The 21,632-nt window shown below is 34.9% G+C and overlaps 1 protein-coding gene across 3 annotated transcripts in view; it reads right to left on the reverse strand.

The window, feature by feature from the left end:
• Positions 1-2,421: 2,421 nt before the first annotated feature.
• LOC134538804 (transmembrane protein 164) overlaps positions 2,422-21,632 on the reverse strand; it is a 71,230-nt gene continuing 52,019 nt past the window's right edge. For all 3 annotated transcript variants that reach the window (XM_063380307.1, XM_063380306.1, XM_063380308.1), the window contains 3 exons: positions 18,578-18,656; positions 15,056-15,156; positions 2,422-12,552 (listed from right to left, as the gene is read on the reverse strand). In XM_063380307.1, coding sequence (XP_063236377.1) covers positions 12,349-12,552; positions 15,056-15,156; positions 18,578-18,656 — 384 coding nt within the window. In that variant the 3' untranslated portion in view covers positions 2,422-12,348. The remainder of the gene's footprint in view (positions 12,553-15,055; positions 15,157-18,577; positions 18,657-21,632) is intronic.

A 21,632-nucleotide genomic window follows, 5' to 3' on the forward strand; every position in this document is an offset into this window, starting at 1 on the left:
ATTTTTGAAATTTTAATAAATTACGTTTCCATCATATATTAGAAAGGAGTCTGCCATTTATTGATTAAACATTTTAAGTCACAGACATGTCTGTAATCAAAGGGCGGCTTGGGGTCCGATTGTTGCCCGGCTTAACTGTCCCAAATGAAACAACCATTCTAAAGTTTCTTGTTAAAAATAAATGATCAGATTTTGGCATACCGACGCTAAACATGCTCGTACCTTCACTGATCATGTTCGGTCATGCAGTTAACTGGACCAGCTCGCATTTGAGTGGTCGCGAGTTCCATCCCGGCTGTCTGCACTGGAGGGGAAGGGTGGGGGGTCATTTTCTCAAACTTCACTTCAGGCCAATGCCAGTGCATTTCCTTCGGCTAGCTAAAAAAAAATTTTTAAATTATTTTTGATTGGAAAATTACACACTAGCTTATCAAAATTACTTCAGGATAAAATTCTAACTTCAAATGAGTGCAATTTTTTTTCTCTTATGAGGGAGTTAGTTTTTTTAAAATATAGATTTGAAAATAAAGATATATTCCCTGGTACTCCACGTTTTGTCAAATTTAGGCCATTAATGGACTTCACCAAGATTTTCCATCTTTATTTTATGCATCAGTCGGAAAGTTATATGTAACAAGCTTCTATCATTTCAGTTTATAACAATATGCACAATTATAAGCCATAGCTAATATTTTGGCTATTTCACTTATTTTTCATAACCTTCAATGTGATTTGATGCTTTCAACACAATTTTACTTTGAGAAGCAAAATAAACAGCTAGCTCATCTATGAGAAAAAAGTGTGCTTGCATTGTTTTTAACGCTTGGATTATTCGACCATTAGCCAATTTATAGAGACGGTTTAAAGGAAAGTGTGTGTGTATGATTAATTCAATGGCTCTATGGTTAAATCTAATTTAAATACTTTCATCCCCATATAGGAATAAAAAATTAATTCAATAGTAATTTTTGTACATGAGCGTCGAGAGCTGTTCATAGTTCGAAGTATTTTTGACTAATGTGCGGAGGATAAATGTGCATGAAACAACTAATTGTGGCGTAAAGACGTCTGGGTGAAAGTGGCATTAAATAACTATTGCATCTGTACTACTACTGTGTCAGTACTTACACACTAAAACTAAAAACATGAGGTGCTAGTCTTACCTATAGCAACAAAATTACACACACACAAACACAAGGAGTCTACAACACAGCAATGGTGCAAAATAACACTCTTAATTGTAACACTGTTGAACCTTGAGATTTTTTACCTTTAAGGAACGTAAAAAAATAATGCTAAATTACACACATTGAGAGCTTGTAAAAATAAGGTAAGACTGTTTCAGCTTTCACTGAACTACAAATATGTCTCCTTTGCGTATAATATAGGTTCGTGCTAGAGACAGATGAGTGTAAAATGTACAGTGGAAGGTGTATAAGCCAGCATTTTATGGTTACGCCCATTCTGCAGTCCGGCTCCTACAGAAACACATTCAGATTTTTTCAGGTTGCGTTACTGGGCTGCCAGAGTTTTTAGTTCGCTTGGGTTAACTGTTTCAGTCAGTTTTTATTAGTGTCGAGTCAAATACCCAAATTTCTGGAATCCTAATGCCAGAGAGTACCTCGAACATACCCCTCGAATCTGAATCTAGATGTCAAGGGTCAAAAATAAAACAACGTACAGTAAATGAAAAATACTGCCTATAGTGTTGAAACATTCTACCCTTTAAATGGTTGTTTCACAGACTAAGTCTCCAAAAATCAACACACATCGCAATATTATTTAAATAATACCACGTTAAAAGTACAATATCTGGGGAAATAGTAACAGGATAGGTATGTAGAGAAAAACTGACATAGTAAACTTCACAGGTTATCAGTGATGAATTTTTTTAAATTTACTTGATTTCTTCTAATATTGTTCTTCACATCTTTTTCCTCAAATATCGAATCCTTCGAATACTAAGGATTTAATGGTATTTGAGGATCTGAATGGCCCATCCCTAGTTAACATTTGAAAACAGTCTTTCCCGTTTTCTGGCAGGTTACATTTTACATTCTCACAGCTTTGTACGAGTATTTATTTTTTTGTATTGAGCAGCTTATTTAAAATTCTTTCAAACACCATTGCACTGTATATTAATTTTCCTTTGGTATTCCTGTTAAAGTTGTATTGATGTTATATAATCCAGCAAAATTGCAATCCAGAGCGAGCTGGATTTAAGACCTTTCACTGTACTACATTTCAATCACTACTCAAGTTATACATAAAATATTAAATAAATAGCACAACATTAAAAAATATCCATTGTTTTCATCTTAAATAAATAAACAACCTAAGCATTAACAAACATAAATGAACTATAAAATATAAATTAAATATATATATAAATAAAATATAAAATTTAAAAAAAAACTAAGCATTAGGAACTATAAATGTGATGTGTATTTCATTACTGCAAGAAGGTTGTAACAACAGAGAGAAATGAGACATAATTGTACTTGACAAAAATTAAAAATGAATAATGTAACATCCATACAAAATTTTCTTTACACTTCCTAACTTATTTCGGACACAGAGATTATATTCTTTGCCTCGGTTATTACAAAAGACCAGATTTCAGAAACTGTACTTACCAACTTTTTCTAATAACCCATAACGGTAACACTCTTAATTTTTTTAAAAGAAATGAGCAAATGAGAATGAACAGAAAAGAAGGTCCTCCAAAACATATTACAATAGTTTTTAAACACGTAACAAAGATAACTGCAGATTATTAATTTAAGTGTGTAAAGAATTAGTAAGGAAAGGAGTTTTACAATTGCAACTACCTTAAGACATAAGCCCAGACAATGGTAAATGAATCCATACTATGGAGAGTAACTCCCTCAACCAACAGAATCCATCAAGAACCGGGCAACATGTTGAAAATAGGCCATCTGCTAGTGTCGCAGAATTACGAAGTGCCACTGTCATTACACAGTTCCATTTTAGCTGTGCTCTATTTCAGTTGGTTTTATTTTATTTATTTATTTATTAATGTTGTAACATGCCTACCAACAGCCGAGGGCTTTAGCGGCGGGCACGATACATATATACAAGGACAACATATAAACAATACAAACAAAATACAAACAAACAAAGTTTAAAATATAACTATTAAAAATAAACATCAAAATATAAAATGCATAAAAAGAAATACAAAACATTATAATAAAATTACTAATTGCAGGCTTATGTAAAAAAAAATTTAAAAAAATACATTACATCACTTTTACAGATAAAGATTATCAATTTTATTGAAATTAGAAATGAGTCGAAAAATTATATCATTCTTTTTATGGTATGTACCTACATAGGGTAGATGTTAAACAGCTGTTAAATTGGGGAATTCTAATGCCAGTATTATCAAGAATGAACTTACAATTCAATTTTGAACAGTAACAGTTTTTAATAAATACATAATCCAGATAGATACGGCGTTCAGAAAGAGAATCTATTGTAAGCTGAGAGAAGTTTTTAAGTTTAATTATTTTATAAAATTTATTCTGAATGGATTCTAATTTAATGCTATCGGAAGCATTAATTGAATTCCAAATAACTGAACAATATTCTAACTTAGATCTAACAAGTGACAAATAAAGACAAAGAAGAGAGTCACTGTTTGTAACATAGAAAGTAATATATTTAATTGATTTGTAAGAAATAAGGTTTTTTTTAAATTAATGTTAGAAATATTCTTGCTAGTACTACATAAAAATTATTCATTATTTAATTCATTAGTGTACAACCAAGCAGACAATCAGTAAAACATGTTCCATAGCTATCTTTGTCACCTTAACATTTGCACAAGTAAAGTGCACGGAGTTGTGGTAGAAAAACAAGGTTATTTCTTCATTTCACAGTTTGGCCCAGATGGAACATACCAATTCACAGAAAATGTAAATATTGTAGTGTAGAAATATAACTGGAACTTTCTGTTACAATTATAGATAACATATCAGCAGCTAGTTATAAATCTATAAGCTGTTTACACCAAGATACTGTTTAATATCAATGGAAATATAAAGAGATTATTCCACATCTTTATCATTATGGCAAATGCTGCAAGGAGAAAATTACTTCTATGTATCACTAACCTATGCCTAATACAGGGTAACTGGAGTAAGTAAATTGTTTACAAGCAGAAACATTCTCCAGTTTTTTGTACAACATTACCACAGCACAAAAACATTTAACTCAATGGCAGTACTGCATAAACTCTTAATATCATAAAATAAAACTTATGTCTTTTCTATGCCTTAGTCTTTTAATATGGTAACTCTGTTACTGAAGCAAAGAATAAGTCTTGTACTGGTAACCTAAAATTCCTAACTAGAAAAAAAAGTTACTGCCCTGAATAACTGGAGGGTTGAATTATTGTTTCAAATACCAATATGGTACAAGTAACTGAAAATTCTTTAGTATACTAATACATGCTAAAAATCTTTAAACTATCCCAACACATACATGGGTTCGAAACAGCCTAAAACATTTGAGAACAATGAATGAAGTTGCCAGTTTGAGCTTTTAAACTTTAAATCACCCAGTAAAATTATTGCATAAATGTTCGTATGTACTTTTTTTTATTTGTTTAGTAGAAACTTTATACCTTAATGTACAAAGGTAAGATAACAATATAATTAATTTGGTGAAGACTTAGGCCGGCCGCACACCGGATACGGCGCGGCACGGCACGGCGCGGCGAGACGTTTTGCCTTGCCGCGCCGCGCCCGATGGTTAAGAGCAGCACGCGGCGCGGCACGGCGCGGGAAAGCAATTTGAGCAGACGCTCAGTGGATTGAAGAATTCAGACAAGTGAACCTGTGTGTTTGATAGATTGATACATATTTCGTGAAATCAGTTTTCAGTCTGTGACACGTGAAAATGAACGCAGAAGAAGAAGAGGCGACTGTAATAGCGTTGTGGTACTTCCTAAAGTCAATAGATGATTCCCCCAAGAGACAAATCTGGGTGCATCCTATCAATGAAAGACGTAACATAAAACTGTTTATTGCTGAGCTAAGAGCAGATCCGGAAAAGTTTTATAATTATTGTCGTATGAAACCGGCAACGTTTGATTTCATTCTTGGATTAATTTCTCCATCCATCCAAAAACAAAACACCAACTATAGGCTGAGCATAACTCCAGAAGAACGACTACTGATCACATTAAGGTAAGATTATTTTTATTAACTGCACATTATTCAATTTGTTAACTATAATTCGTTCATGTAGTATCCCCTAAAAAACAAATAATTACTTAAAATGTATAAAATAACCTGTGACAACCTCGGGTAGTAAAATGCCAGGTTTCAAACGTTACAAATGCTATTTTTATTGAGAAAACAATACAAAATATTTGTGGTCAATCATGGAAATTGATGATATTGTTCACCGTGAGTTGTACCATCATTATAGTTTACGCCATGCAACTGGTTAATCAGAGGAAAGAACTGATGGTTCAACGTTGAGCTTGAGGACGAAGCCACTGAAGCAGGGGACGGAGTGTAGCGACTCTGCTCACTATCTTGATCCTCCAACAGGCTATGCAATTTTGCCATGACCGATGATTTGAAGAGGCGTTGTCTTTTTGGAGAAAGCGTTTCGGCTTCGGACACTAAACTTTTAAAAAATGTTAACATTGCACTATCAGAATTTTCCTCTCCAGCTTTACGTTTTTCTGTGACAGTTTTTAGGTATTCCACCATTGGTGCAGCCACTATATCTGCTGTAGTTCTTCTTTGTTTTTTTGAGGGGTTAAAGTTGTTTTGCTTTTCAATAAGTGGTTGAGGATCGTCTTCAACCTCTCCCTGTACTTGTGATTCGTTTAATATGTCTTGGGTCACATCGGTGTTATTTTGCAAAAAGTCATCTAAACTACCTGTCATTTTCCGCGTAGTACCAATCCAAGGTTGGAGGAAGCTCATAGCATCAAATAAGTGCCACTTTTTCTTTTGTTGCTTGGAACCACTGGGTGTCTTTTTCAACTCCTTTACGTATCTAACGTATGAGCCACGTAGATTGGTCCACTTTTTCTTGCATGTGTTACCTAAAAAGAAACCAGAAGTTACGAAAGAGCACTAAATAAAATAAAAGTGGTAAACTTATTTTCCATACTGAAACAAATCAATTCCACATCTTAACAATATTATTTGTAATATTTAATTGTGGGAAAAATTGTAAGCAACTCTATTATCTTGTCCTTTTTTACAGATTTCTTGCAACCGGTGATCGGTTCCAGTATATGCATTTCAACCATCGAGTTGGCGCTACTACTGCAGGAAAGATTGTAGCAGAAACATGTACTGCCATTTGGTCCGTAATGTCTCCAATGTTCCTAATGACTGATCCATCACCAGAGAAGTGGAAGGAAATATCAGTGAGGTTTGAAGAGCTATGGAATTTTCCAAATTGTTGCGGTGCTATTGATGGCAAGCACGTACGCATTGAAGCCCCATGGAATAGTGGCTCATTATTCTTTAATTACAAATCATACCACTCTATTATTCTACAAGCTATTGTTGACGCGGAAGGTAAATTTGTAGCAGTCGATGTTGGAGAAGCTGGAAAACACAGTGATGGAGGTGTATTTAATTCTTCAACATTTGGTAGTTTGTTTAACGATGAAAAACTGAACTTACCAAAGCCCAAAACTTTATTTAAGACAAAGACAACTGATTTTCCCTATGTCTTTGTTGCGGATGAAGCCTATGCCCTCAGCAGACACATGATGACCCCCTTCAACAAGAATTCTTTGACACGAGAACGAAGGATATACAACTATAGACAATCTAGAGCACGTAGAATTGTTGAATGTGCTTTCGGTATGATGGCGAAGAAATTTCGTGTTTTCGAATTGGCTATGTTAACTCATCCAGATAAGACAAAAATCATTGTGTTAGCGTGTTGCGTTCTCCACAATGTAATTAGAGTAAAAGAGGGTACTATGAGTCAGGTGTATGACGAAATGATGAACATTGAAGTTGAGTGTGACAATAAACAAGAGACTTCGAGGGCAAGAGCAGCTAAAGCTGCTTACAACATCAGAGAGAACTTTAAAGAATACTTCAACACTGAAGGTTCAGTACCATGGCAAGACCAAATGGCTTTTGTATAAACAACATGATTTGTTATTGACTGTATTATGTATAGAAGATGTGTTAAATAAAGTATGACTATTTCTGAATGAATTAATGTTGCTGTTATTTTATTCTTAATGTCTTACAATATGCAGTAAGTTTCATCAATATCGGTCAATAAACATACTTAAATTTTGAATTTCGGTAGCCACAATCGATTTTCGGCCGTTATTTTGGATTTTGGCAGATTGAATTTTGAAATTTCAAAAGAAATTACATCATATTCGTTTTAGCGACCAAAAATACAGCGTGAAACATAGTTTCATCAAAATCGGTCAACAAACAACAAATATTGTTTTTTTTTGCCGCCATATTGGTTTTTTGAAAACTAGGGTCACTAAAAAAGATATTGTTTTATGTCGTAAATAAGTGTTAGGGTTTACAAGTGTGAGCGCTCAGTTTGGTAAAATTTTGCCGCTTTATTTATTGAGGAACCTAAAACTCACAGTAGTATCAAAATTAACATGTAATCTTAAGGATGCAAGGGTATTTTCAGCCCCACATAACAGCCCGCACTATAAAAATGTTCAATTTTGTGATTTTTTTTTCCAGTCCAAATATAGAGGAGAACCCACATTTCAAATTTCAAGTTTCTACGATATCGGGAAGTGGGTTATTTTTAATTGTTTCAGTGATTTTAAGGTGATGTTTTCTTGTAGTGACGTCATAAAACTGGCCGCTATCTTAAAACGGACGAGAGAAAGTAAAAGTCTTATATCTACATCGATCCGCTTAGGTATAAGGAACATACATGCAACAAAATATAAAAATCGGTCAACGCGTTTAGCCGTTATCGTAGGACAAAGAGACAGACAGACAGACAGACAGAAGTTTCTTGTAGCCATTTTTGGCCTATGCAACAATAACAAGTGCTAATATTAGGCCTAGCTTAAAACTTACAGGGAAAATTCTTAGCATATTTCGTTGTTGAACTATCTTACTATTAAAATACTCGCACAACAGATAGTACTAAAGACAGGCGTATAACAACATTTACCTGGTACACTCAGCTCTTTGCCAATGTCGTTCCAAATTTTTGAGATGACGTCCACATTATGGTGTTCCTTTAACGATGTATTGTAAATTGGTGGGTTGTTTTGTACATAAAACAACAACCTGTCAACATCAACACTAGTAACTGCATCAACATCATCCTCCTGGCTTGCCATTTTCGTTTGACAGACAAACAACTGCTACACGCCACTACCACTGCCTCTCAACTACGATTCTCGCGCATGCGCAGAACGCTTTGCATCAAGCCTCTTGCCCGAAAGACGAAACTTGACAAGGCAGTACAAGGCGCCTTGCGGCGCCGCCTCGCCGCGCCATGCCGTGCACGATGCAGTGTGCGGCACCTCCATTGATAGCAATACAAACCACATCGCATGCGGCGCCTTACGGCAAAACGCCGCGCCGTGCCGTGCCGCGCCGTATCCGGTGTGCGGCCGGCCTTACACGAAGGCATGTAAGGAAATGTACCTGCTTTCTTCTCAACTCTGGATTTCATTCGCAACTTAAGAAATGTAAGTCACATATTTTACTGCCAGTACGCTTGTCAAAATTATGTGGTAACTAGCCCACTTTTTTTTTGTTAAAAATTATTGAGAAATTTATTTAAGAAATACTGGTTAGCACCATTAATGTGGCTACATCCACTTGAGTCCCATACATCACAGCCTTACTTGCTTTAGTTACGTGTGGGGCGGCCAATCGGTGTTTGAATAGCGAGCCACCAAGGACAAGTGAGTGCCGTTAGAAGCAGTCTGGGAAAACTGTCCTGAAATATACAATGATATAGCGCCTCACATTTATTTGGTAAGGAGTCCAGACTTGTAATAGTTCAAGCTCAAAATTTAAATAGCACAGTCCTTCTCTGCACCGCCATCCAACACAAAGGTTGCTTTGAAACTTTCATCCAAACCAACACTGCTTGTTTCAAACTTTGAATTGGTCTGAATAAAAAAAAAAATTGTTATTTCTAACCATTGAATTGCAAAATTCATATTCTTTTATGTACAGCCTGTCAAGATGTGTTCACGTAAGCACAAACATAAGAACCTGCGTACCAAGTAAGAAAAATTCTTGAGCCATACATATCTCATATTTAAGTTTTATAAAGTTCATATTACATTTACAAAAAAAAATTTATCTAATCACCAAAAAAATAAATCATTACAAATTGAAGTTTTAACAGTTGCGTTGAGCTTGTTTGTTCAAAAACAAAGTGACATTACATGGTTTGTGGTTTCAATGCCAGCAAATGTTAATGTATTTTCTTGAAGCATATTTATCCAGAGCCTTCCTACAATAAAGTTATGTTGCTGACTCGGCCTAATACATAATATAAATAATTGAAACAGCACTTTTCCTTTCCCCAGAAATTATGGTTGCCATCGACACTACTCCCAAACAGGGTGTCCACAATTAGTACTTTCGTACTAGATCTAGTACTTTTATAACTTTTTTAGTGGTCTAGTACATTTACGCTCAGATATATTACTTTTTCCTTTAATATAATAATAATATAGTAACTCCAATATGTTTTATTATTAAGCGTAATTATTTTTAAAAACTATGGAATGTATGTGTGTGTGGTGCAATATTTAAGTTCGAGCATTGCAATGTCATAATAACTTCCTAAATTGTTAAAAACCATAACAAATTATAATTTAGTACTTTTTTTTTCAAATCTAGTACTTTTTTCTCGCCTAAGTTGGTACGAAATATTTTTTCCTTGCGGACACCCTGCTCCCAAACTGGCAGCTTCATCCAATCCTTGATATCACTACGCTCTACAGACTGGTTGCCGATACTGCAGCGGCTTTGTTAACTACAGGTAATCACAGCTGTGTCGTGAGCATAGAATAACGATGATGTAGACAGACCCACTCTTGGACGTACCATTTGCCCGCCAAGCCGTCGAAACTCAGCCAACGTAAACGATGACACGCGTATCTGTTCATCTGTTCACATGTGCTTCTCCAACTAGCTTGCATGTTTGCAAAAAAATATTAAACCTGAAGTTGTTAATTTCATTCATAACATATTTAAATGAACTTGACACTAGATACCATAAACACTTACTCCATTGAAACTTGCACCCTTAAGAATGTGTTACTGTACAGACCACTACATAAGATTTTGAGTCCTATCGGTAGACAAGCTTTTCAATGTTGGTACCACGAATCTATTACTTGTGCAGTAAAAAATTTGAACCCCTACATTGAAAGCTTTTGTTGTTAAGTTTATAAAAATCAAATATCACTTTGTCAAGTGATTTTCACTGTAGTACATGTTTCATTTTCCGTGACTAGTGCATTTAAATAAGTCCAAACTATGATAAAAAAAAACTGTATTTTATCATTTTAACACAAGCATGTGTGTTGGAGTAAGTACCATACTCATAAACAAACATGTCACTATTTACATTCCTTCATAGGCACTTTTAAAAACCTTACAAGGTTATCTCAATCAGAGTTAAAGCTCACTCTACCTGTTCATTAAAGTTACCCAGATAGTTTACCTGTGTTCAATATCTGGCATCTTTACATGATCAAATATAAGTAAAATATAGCAAATGATGAGCACAAAAGAGCAAGAGAAATCATAAACAAATACTTATATGAATACCTTTACCAGAAGTCGTTTCCTTAACATAACACCATTATTTATGTTCAACATAATAGTATGTTGATTCAATCTTCTACAATGGAAAAACCATTCAAAAAAAGTAGTTCCATTGTTTAATGAGATCATGGGAACTATTATACAAACCATATGGTGACAAAATTAAAAATAAAATAAAAAAATAAAAATTTCATTTGTGATGAAAATAAAATATTGTTATTTATGGTTATGCATTCAACAAACCATTTTTAATTAGTGAAGACAGTCTTAAAAACTAATTGTTTGTCTGGTTAAAAGATTACAGCTTGCAAATTAAGACTTGTTTCTGAATTGAGAAAATTCAAAATCTGTAATAAAGAATACTCCTTCTGGTTAGCAATAAATTTGTCACGTGACAGAATTACACCAAGTGAACTAAACAGGTTAGTTTTTCGTGAATATTTCTCTCTCTTGACAGTTCAAAGGCCCGTTCTACAATCACACGCAAACGGAGATGGATCTCATGGAACAGTGTGTTCTACAACGACAGGCAGACGGAGACAGACTCGGCAATGCTGAGCTCTTATGTTTACGTTGCTCTGTGCGACCAATAGAAACTTGGTAGCCATGTTTGCTTATGTTCTGAATACTTTAAAAATTGTTTCAAGTACAAGAATATCTTTTGTTCTATTATTACTTTGTTATTTATTTTTAATGCACATCTAAATTCTGCCCATGACATATTCTGCGTAATTTTTGACGTGATAACGACTTATAAATTGTTGAACGCCAGCTGCACGCACGAAAAATTGTCACATTTCGCCTGAGCCGAGCGTGCAAGAACCAGCCAACCGCCGTGCAAGAAAATCTTCTATAACATCAAACAGGCTTTAGGCAGGCTTTTTAACTAATTGTTCCTGAATATATTTAAACAAATTATTTAAATTAAATTTGCAAAAAACTGTATAAATAATATTTGAAAATTAAAAAAGTACAAAAATTTTCATCAATGTTTTCTTATGACGTTATCACGTGAAATTATCGTCCGTAAACAGACTTTACAGACAACCCCCTTTTTCTGAAACTGTTCTACAAAGACACGGAAACGTAAAAACCGGCAACCAATGAGATTGAACCTCACGGTTACTAACAATTTAACTGAAAAAAAAATAAAAGATCCAAGAACAAATTAGAAATTACATTATAATAAATATACACTACAAAGTAATACAGAAACCCAGTTTTTCTTATACTTAAAAAAAAAAACATTTTCACGTATTTTAAAAACGTAAACATGCACGGCTACAGCCACGGCCAAAAAATGTTCGACAACTATCGGTCGCACGGAGTAACGCAAACGGAATTCACGTCTGCAGTTATTTTTGGCTTGATTATCAGTTCACGACGTTTTCTTCAAAACACCTTCATTTGCGTGTGTATGTTACTTAGCAAACGGTGGCCCTGATTCCAGGCAGCTGTTCCCGAACCGAGCATCGCACATCTGCCAGGCATCGAGGTTAAGGTGACGTGTCCCGGAGAGCAGACGCTTGGGACCAGGGCCTCACTCGCCGCGCAGGCGGCCGTTGGCGGTGGCAGCATCGTCGTCCCGGCGCGGGGCCAGCAGCGACGCCGCGCAGCAGCACAGCTTGTAGGTGACGGGGCAGAGCAGCGCCTGGTGGAGCACGGCCACCGCCCGGTAGGACTGGCCGCGAAACGGGTCCGAGGTCGCGGGGCACAGCATGTTGTTGAGGTTCACCTCGGTCGGCTGCGACAGGCCAGCGCTATCTCACCCAGTGGCGTAGCCAGGATTTGTGTGTGTGGGGGTGTTAAGAAGCATTGCCCCCCCCCCCCCCCCGTATTAAAGCGGGAGGTCCGGGGCTCCCCCCCCCCCCGCGAAATTTTGGATTTTAAGGCGTAAAATAGTGCTATTTTAGCAGTTTTTTGGTACTTAAATTTAAATATTGTAATGGTAAAAATTTTATTAATTTTAATATGAAATTCGTTTCAGTGATGAATAAGATATTAATTAAAGATTTGGTGCTAAGGAGGGAGGGGGGGGTTTTGAACCCCTAACCCCCCCCCCCCCCTCCCCAGCTACACCCCTGGATCACCCAACCTCTCGTCTTGCATGCCACAACTACCGGATTTCAGCGGCAACCGTACACTACACGCCTCTGAGAAACAAAGATGAAGGAGTAATGTACATCCCTCGAGTCTTTCAAGAATATGTACCGAGTATTTAATGCCTAAAAATTATTCTGAAAATAACCGTTTTGGCCATTTTCACTCTCCTAAAAAAAAAAAATTTTAAAAACAAAATGTTGAAACGGAACCACTCATCTGTCCTCTCAATGTATTCTTAAATGTTTTTTCATAAACAGCCACCACTCTGATACCTTCAGCAGTTTCACACCGTATGTGTGCCCGGGGAGGGAAGGGGGAGCGCCTTTGAGGTGGCCATCTGGCCAGACCGCCAAAGGGCATGCAGAGCTCCGAGTGTTAACGCGCCATTCACAAACGGCTCACTATTTATTTATCGTGTTTCATTACTAATAGATTTTAAGAACCACTGCCCACAGAAGTTTCATTTTATGGTTCCATCTTGAACATGTAATTTTTGGACAGTGAAAAGTAGACCGTGAAAAAGAAATAGGTGTTTTAAGGGCAATTTTTAGGTACATATATGAAAAATTATAAACACAGTATTGTAAGTAGTGTTGAGACATGCAGGTAGTTTATCTTTAATATTCCAGCGTAAAATGATAGGGTCGCCACTTAAAGACCCCATAAAGATGTGTTACCGACACGAAGACTGCATGCCAATCAGGTGCCTGGTGCGTAGAGGCGAGGACGTTGATATGCGTGAGCCAGTGTTTCCCTTAGCGTCCCAATGCTTTTAGAGCTCACGAATTCAAACAGGTGGATGCTTAAGGCTCAGTTTTGCATGCTACACCCACTAACACATTTTTAATGAATTTTTATCATTTAATGTCTAGCCCTCAATAATCACCAGATATAGCTCCATTGCATTTCATGTTTCATCAAAAGTTTGGCCAACAGATATTTATTGAAGTGTTATTTAGTAGTGGTGAAGTCGTGCGCTTGTTCATTCATAATTATAACTCCGTAAAACCCACCTAAGAAAATCCAAATTCAGAGAATTTCCTGCTTAGAAGTTTGAAAAATTTAGCATTGGAACTATGACTATATAGAATTTTAAACATTTTAATAAAATTTTGCTGTTAGAGAGTTTAAATTTCTGTTTCCCTTGAGTAACTTCTCAACAAAGATTTACTGTAAATTGCATGACTTTTTAAAGCTTGCAAATAAATTTTACAAAATATTTCATGATTAAATTTCAGACAAAACAATAAATGCAAAACATGTATCCTGATAAAATTCCAGGAACAACCCTTGAGTAATAATAATGATAAAATCAAATAACCAAAATGATGCATGAAAACACACAGCACCTGCAAGATTACCGTGAGTTCAAAACCATTTGTGAATCTGCTGGGTGCTCATGTCTGCATGTTGGGATCAAAGGTAATTGTTCTTTATTGCATATCAACTTTATATCAAAGTTTTATCATTCATCTTTTCAAAATAAAATACATTTTGGCTATGTTGAAGTTATGCATAATATCAACTGCTTTACTGTATTTTAAATTTGATACATTATATAGAAGAATTACTCTCAGAATACCTAAAAATCAAAAATATTTTGGTAATTATACACCTTTGCATCAGTAACACATACAATTCATTTTTTTATTGCGATATATTATGGTAAAATACAACTGGACACACAATAAGAAACAATCACCAGATCAAACCCATTGCCACATAAGTGTGATGTGTTAGCAAACAAGACCACCAAACAACTTTTGTAATGTTCCAAGCATCAACGAAGGTGCAACAACTTTCAAGAGGAACTGATTAGGGTGCGACGTATTGTCAACATAGAGCTCATTTTACATGGGCAAGGGTTTAAACTGTGAGATGGAGCCGTCGTGAGGGGCTGTTTCGAATCGGCGTAAGAGTATATCTTTTACGCCATCATGGACCAGGCTACTAACTCTGTTCCAGACCGTGACGTGACCCATGTGGAGCTGCAGACACCCTCTCCCCCTTGCTGTGCGTTAAAATTATGACCCCCTCACCATCTCCCTACATCCTCATTTTCTAATGTCTGCTGATGTGACTTTTAGTTCCAAATTTTTTTTTTTTTAAATATACTTAGTTACAAATATTCATATCCCACTTACTATCGCAACAGCCTGGAGTATCACAAAATGATAGAGAAGGTTGATTCCATACGCCAGAGAACACCAACTCATGTCAAGTATACTCTCCACATTATAAGGACCTGTAAAAAAAAAAAATGAATTGGAACAATATTAGTGAAAACCACAATCACCATTTTCCAGCGACAAGCATTAGAATGCAAATAATCATAAAGCATCAACACACTTGAAAATTTACTTTGCTGATAAACCAAATTTTTATAAATAATAAAAAAAAATTTAACTATAATAAAAAAATATTCAATACGAAATAAATCATATACACAATAAAATAATACCTTACCTATACACAGCAGAAGCATTAGAGATTACATTCACATAAAACATAATTTTCACTTTTAATGAAAAAAGAGTTTTAAAATATGAAAATGACTTTTAAATATGTCTATAAATAAATAGTTTTATCATAAGCCAGAGAGGTATGAATGAAGTGAAGCTGGATACTTAAGTGAGAAAAATTCAAAGTACATGCATGTACAATACTTTTTTTTTTCAAGAGAGATGAGGTTAATGTGAGCCCAAATTTTAAATTTCACGGCACCCACTATATAATCTTAGGGAACAAAAATACGCAGGCTATTTAATATTTAGGCATAACTATTCTTGAACCAAGAGTACCATCAAATTAAAGTTCAAGAATCTCTGTAAGCTACATACGTTACTGCAGTCTCTTCAAACAAAATAATAAATATATCTTCTTTTGGCTGCCAATTGTCCGTGGGAGTTTTTTTTTTTTCCAGTTCGTTTGTGACTAAATGAACATTTAAGAAAATTTTCCATAATGATGTCTCTCTAAATGATTTGCACCTTCCAATTTCATGGAAAAATCAACATTGTCATGGGCACGTTATTCCTCAAACATGTTAGTAATGTAAAGTTGTAACAAAGTAACACTAACCCTGGCACAGCCTGCTTCACTGGCTTCAGCGACAGTGCCGCAAAAACCGTCACACACGGGAACTCGACGCAACAGAGATCAGCAGTTTCTTTGAACGATGAAAGGTTTCAAGGTGATAGGAAGAGTGTTTTTTTTAGCGAAGAAGTGATGGTTCAAATACCAATTTCTTGAATCCAAATCTCAGATTTGAATCACAAAGAGAACTTTGAATGTACCCCTTGAATCCTAATATAAGATTTCTAGAGTCAAAATTAAAATAATTAAAAATATTAATCACCACGGTGTTGAAACATTCGACCGTTCAAATGTTTGTTTCACAAACTCAGTTTTCAGAATCAATACATATTAAATTTATTTATAATTTACGTACATATTAAAAGTACAATATCTTGGGTAATGGTAGCAGGATAGGAATGGAGGGGGAAAAAAATTGGCCTAGTAAATTTCAAAGGTTATCAGTGTTGAATTTTTTAAATTTACTTAATGTCCTCTAATATTTTTCTTTGAATCTTTTTCCTCAAATATTGAATTCTTTGAATACTAAAAATTTGATTGTATGTGATTGATCCATATTAAGTTAAAAGTGATAGTGATCTTGCGGAATAGTGATCAATGGGAAATCATGGCTGAAAATCTCCCATACTGCTCCTGCTCTGGAGTCTGTGCCCTGAATAAATGATTGCTAACAATATCATGTACGTATGTCATTGTATGGGAAGAGTGAGTGGGTACATGATTATGTTTTTTATACTTACATATTTACAGATGTGTCTCTGGTATAACTTTTAATTTAAAGTTTGCCAACACTTCAATTTGGCTTGCATGGTTAAGCCGGCAACGCATACGATTCTTTGTGCTACCATACAGTGCCTTCGTCTTGCCCATGAAAAAATAAGATTCACGTAATGTTACATATTGTGTTACTTTCAGATATATGGCTTAACTCATATTCGTTTCTTCAACTGCAGTTGAGAGCAGCTGGAAAGATAGGCAAAGAGGGCAATTCTAAACTCACTCGTGCATTGCTTTTGCCCCGCTCGTGAATTGGCAGGCACGCCCAATACTCGTCACACGCACACGATACTCGGTGCAAATTTGTATAATTTCACATTTACGAGTAGTTTACATATTGCATTTGCCTACATAGGTGGGAAGTGCACATGTATGCAATACACATTTTACACATACACACATTAGGCCTACCATTACACTCACTCCATACTGATTGCAAATTTAATGTATGATGTGTAGGATGTAACAAATACCGATTGGGGGAGTGGGGCAGCTGGGGAGACGATACGTGATGGGAAAACCTAGAAGCAGGAGGGAGCACATTGGGAGACTCTTCAAGGTGCCAAGCACATAATGTGGAACTCGTAACACGGGTGACTTCTCCCTCCGTTCTCTCTGCCTAGGCATCGGAGAACAGTGCACTAGAAGACATCAGCGAGCATATAGCATTTTTTAATGGACTCTATACCTCTCTCTCTATCTCACACACAGCCTCTCTTTCTCGGAGAGAGGCATGTTTGTACATGTGTAGGAATATGAGTGCAAAATTATATTTTTTTATTTTTTAAAAAGTATTATTGATATCTGCAATGGGTAAAAAATCGGTGGTGGTTGTGAGAACGATAAGAGAATGTAATGTACTGGAGAAGGAGTGCGAATTGGCTAGGAGTGTAGCACAGTTCAGGAGAAAAGTGAGATTAAAGTAGGGAGAATTCTTGCCACCGGGTTTCTACCCATTGCAGATATGAATAATATTTTTAAAAAAAATTTTAAAAACTGATAATTTTGCACTCATATTTCTACACATGTACAAACATGCCTCTCTCCGAGAAAGAGAGGCTGTGTGTGAGATAGAGAGAGAGGTATAGAGTCCATTAAAAAATGCTATATGCTCGCTGATGTCTTCTAGTGCACTGTTCTCCGATGCCTAGGCAGAGAGAACGGAGGGAGAAGTCACCCGTGTTACGAGTTCCTTAACTCCCGCCCCTCACTCACCCCTGCTCTCATACAGCCTGCGTTCATTCCATTTTAATGTCAGCCAACGGAACATACAACTATGTCATTGGCTTTTCTAATGTTACATAAGTAATGTACACATTACAATAAAAAACACATGAGAAAAAATAACTTACAAGGCCTTGTAAACACAGAACACAACATATCTTAATTGACTTGAAAAAAAAATTCTACCACGCATCATTTAAATACATAAAATAACATCAAACGAATTTGAATTAAATCAATGTTTGGGGATGAATACAAAAATATTACAATGACACAATAAATTTATGTAGGCCCCAATGACATTAAGACATGTTCAATTGCAAACTTCTAGATATTTATCAAGTGTATAAAATCATTTCACTTGAAGTAGTATTCTTATAAATTTATAATCATTTTTTTTAATTAATATTATTTTACTACTCTTTTCTTTCATTTTTTTTTTTTAAATACTAGATTAAGAAGTGCCCACCCATATGTTTTTGATGTACGACTGGGGAATACACGCAATAGTAGGTAAAGCAAACTCACTTATATCACTTTTGTTCTATTTATCATCAGAGAAAACTTACCTCCTAAGCGTATTAAGTAGTAAGGCACTACCATCATCATTCCATGCTGGATCCAATATATAGAGGTTTCACATGGAAGCTAGAAAACAAATTATTAAAATGTTATCAGTTACTTATTATTTAATTTGTTTTGTAACAATAATTTAACATACAGTCAAACCTTGTAGAAAACATTTAAACAGTTTACTTACTTGGGTCAATCTTAAAAGTTTTTCTTTGAAATTTCTTATAACTGTGCCATGGATTTGGAAAAAAAAAAAAAACATTATTTACATAGTTTTCGAGTAGGCCAATAAGTGTCATGCTATCTCCAGAAGCCAATATAATTTTTTGAAATTTGTTTTCCTTTAACTTAGATTGTGAAAAACAACAAGAGCGACTTTAGATGATGACACTTAGCAAGTTCGTAAACTTTTAGTTTGAGATATTTTTATGTTGCATAATTATGTCCACTTTAAATGTAAATTTGTGAGATACTTTATATTTAATTACACCCCATTAAAGATTCTTCCAAATTTGGTTTTGAACACCCATCAATTGAACAGCATGCTAATTTCTGATTTGGTTGCTTTTGATTTGAAGATCATTCTATTGAAATAATATAGTATGTCTAGTAATACACTGATACATCAATATCCTAAAATTGTTCCAGAGATTGTAATTACTTCTTTAAAGATGTAGTTTTTGACACATGCCATTGCTGATTACACTAAATGTCATAAGAAACCTAAAAAAAAAAAAAACAAGAAAGATAATATGCAAACACACAGAAAACATGCCAAATTCAGGCAATGTCAAAAGAATAAATAAATTAATAATTATTTAAAAAATAATATAACACATTTTAAAACTGACTAAAAAGTATAAAATAATTTCCCTTAGCCCCATACAGATTCTTAACCTCATTGTGATTTTCCTTAAAATTTGTGATTGTGAATTTTTAATACCTTTGAAAATACTTGTCAGATTTAAAACTAACAAAATGGGGTGCATTCTATAGATAATAGAAAGGAGTGTTGGGAGTATATGTCATTGAAAAACACACACAATAGCTCATTTCACTTGCAGTGTAATAAAATTGTTAGTGAATAATTAGTTGAAATATTCATGCATCAATCATCTATTGCATGCGCACCACATTTTTCATCTTAAATCTTACAGTTATTTTCATAAGTATTAAAGTTCACAATCACAAATTTTCAAGACAATCTATATGGGGTTGGAAATCCATATGGGGTTATAAACCTGTATAAGGCTCTTAAGTCAGTTTTGAAAACGTAGTACATTAATGTTTTATTCAAATAATTATTGTTTTTTTTTTTTGCTTTTTAGTCTTGTATGTGCATTGTCAGCCAGTTCTGAGCTATGTTAAAAGTTTCGAGTCAGGAAGTTAAATGCGTTGATTAATTAGTAAAGAGCATTAAAAAAACACAGCTGGAGAATTTACAAAAGATTTTGGTTAAATGTTGCACTTGGTTTTTATGAAGTTATTCCGACCTACATCCTAATGAAAACGTTGAAAAGGCCAAGAGCAGTCGGTGATTTAGACACCGCCTGCGGAGCGCTGGGTTATGCATCCCGCATCACTGTACTGTTCGACGCGTAGCCTAAAGCCACGAATCTTTAGGGCATTGCAAAACAAAACAAAAATTTCTACCGAACAGACAAACCATCAGACAGACCAGAAAGCGAGTTAATATTGAATTGTTATCCAGTTCTGAGCTATGTTTAAAGTCTCTAGCTCATCGGGACGTTAGTTTAAAATCTAATCAGAAATTTTTACCGAAAAAAATTGGTTGTCTGTAAAGTCGGTTTACGGCCCATACAGCACACAATGTTTCAGTAACATGTCTGTGATATTTCAGTAACATGTCTGTGATATTGCAGTAACATTACTATGTTTCGAATAGATTACATTTCATCTGTCATGTTTCTGGAATATTTCATAAACATTTCATTGGACACATAGTACTCATGTCTATAAATGAAGTTTCAGATACATTTCAGCAAGATTCGTTTGGCAATGTTACATTGTGGTTGATTCTGAAATGTATCTGAGACATTATATTGAAACTTCCCATCATGCTTGTTGGCACTGAAGTTTAGAAATCTTTGTCTTTGTGTATTATTTCTTGTTTTGGCGCAGTATTTTGGTACTTGGATTTTTATATGTGGTGAATAAATTGTAAGTTTTAACATTATTTATTTCATGTTAGTTTACTTTTTTTTTGTTTTTACTTTCGCACTTAAGCAAGTACCGGTATAGAAACATTCTTTTATGCGTCTTCGAAATGTGTAAAGCTGTAGGTTAAGGAATGTCTTTTTTTGTCGGTATGCTTAACATTCCCGTGCCATATTTATATGTGCGCTGTTTTCAGTCTGATTTTTTAATTTATGTGATGCATTAACAGGATATTCGCGATTTAATAAAATTGCGAAAGCATCTAATGAGTTTTCTACTTACTGTAGCTATATATGGTCGTTGACTGTAGAACACGAATGCTAATGTATGGGTTATTTATTATCTTTAGTTAAAAATCACACAAATATAGGCTTATAGGTTCCTAAATATTTTGGTTTTAATAGCATTTGATTAAACCAATTTATTTCGGGCTTTTATAATATACTTAAGTAAATATATTTCATAACCTATAATATGTAGTTAAGGGTAATTAATGTTTATTTACTGTGCACAACACATAAATTAATTATGTTGTGTTTATTTTAATATAAATATTGAAGTGTTTTATTTGAAATAATTTACAATTCTACTGGTTAAGTAATAACTTTTATTATGTTATGTTCTGCACTCTGTAGTACTTACATCGTATGTTGTAGGCCTACGTATTACTATTAACGGAAATTTAATAAAGCCTGCTATTATATCTGGCTTGTCATAAATGTAATTTATTGTAAGTGAATGCACTAGGCCTACACATATAATTAGACAGCGGTTTCATTAATTGCCATTTCGCTTAACAAAGTTATTTCTGCAATCTGGCCTTCCAAGTCTTCGAGTTGTGTTGTACTAAGCATAAGCATCATTGGTTTTTCT

This window comes from Bacillus rossius, chromosome 14, assembly GCF_032445375.1.
Source record: "Bacillus rossius redtenbacheri isolate Brsri chromosome 14, Brsri_v3, whole genome shotgun sequence".
NCBI classification, from domain to species: domain Eukaryota; kingdom Metazoa; phylum Arthropoda; class Insecta; order Phasmatodea; family Bacillidae; genus Bacillus; species Bacillus rossius.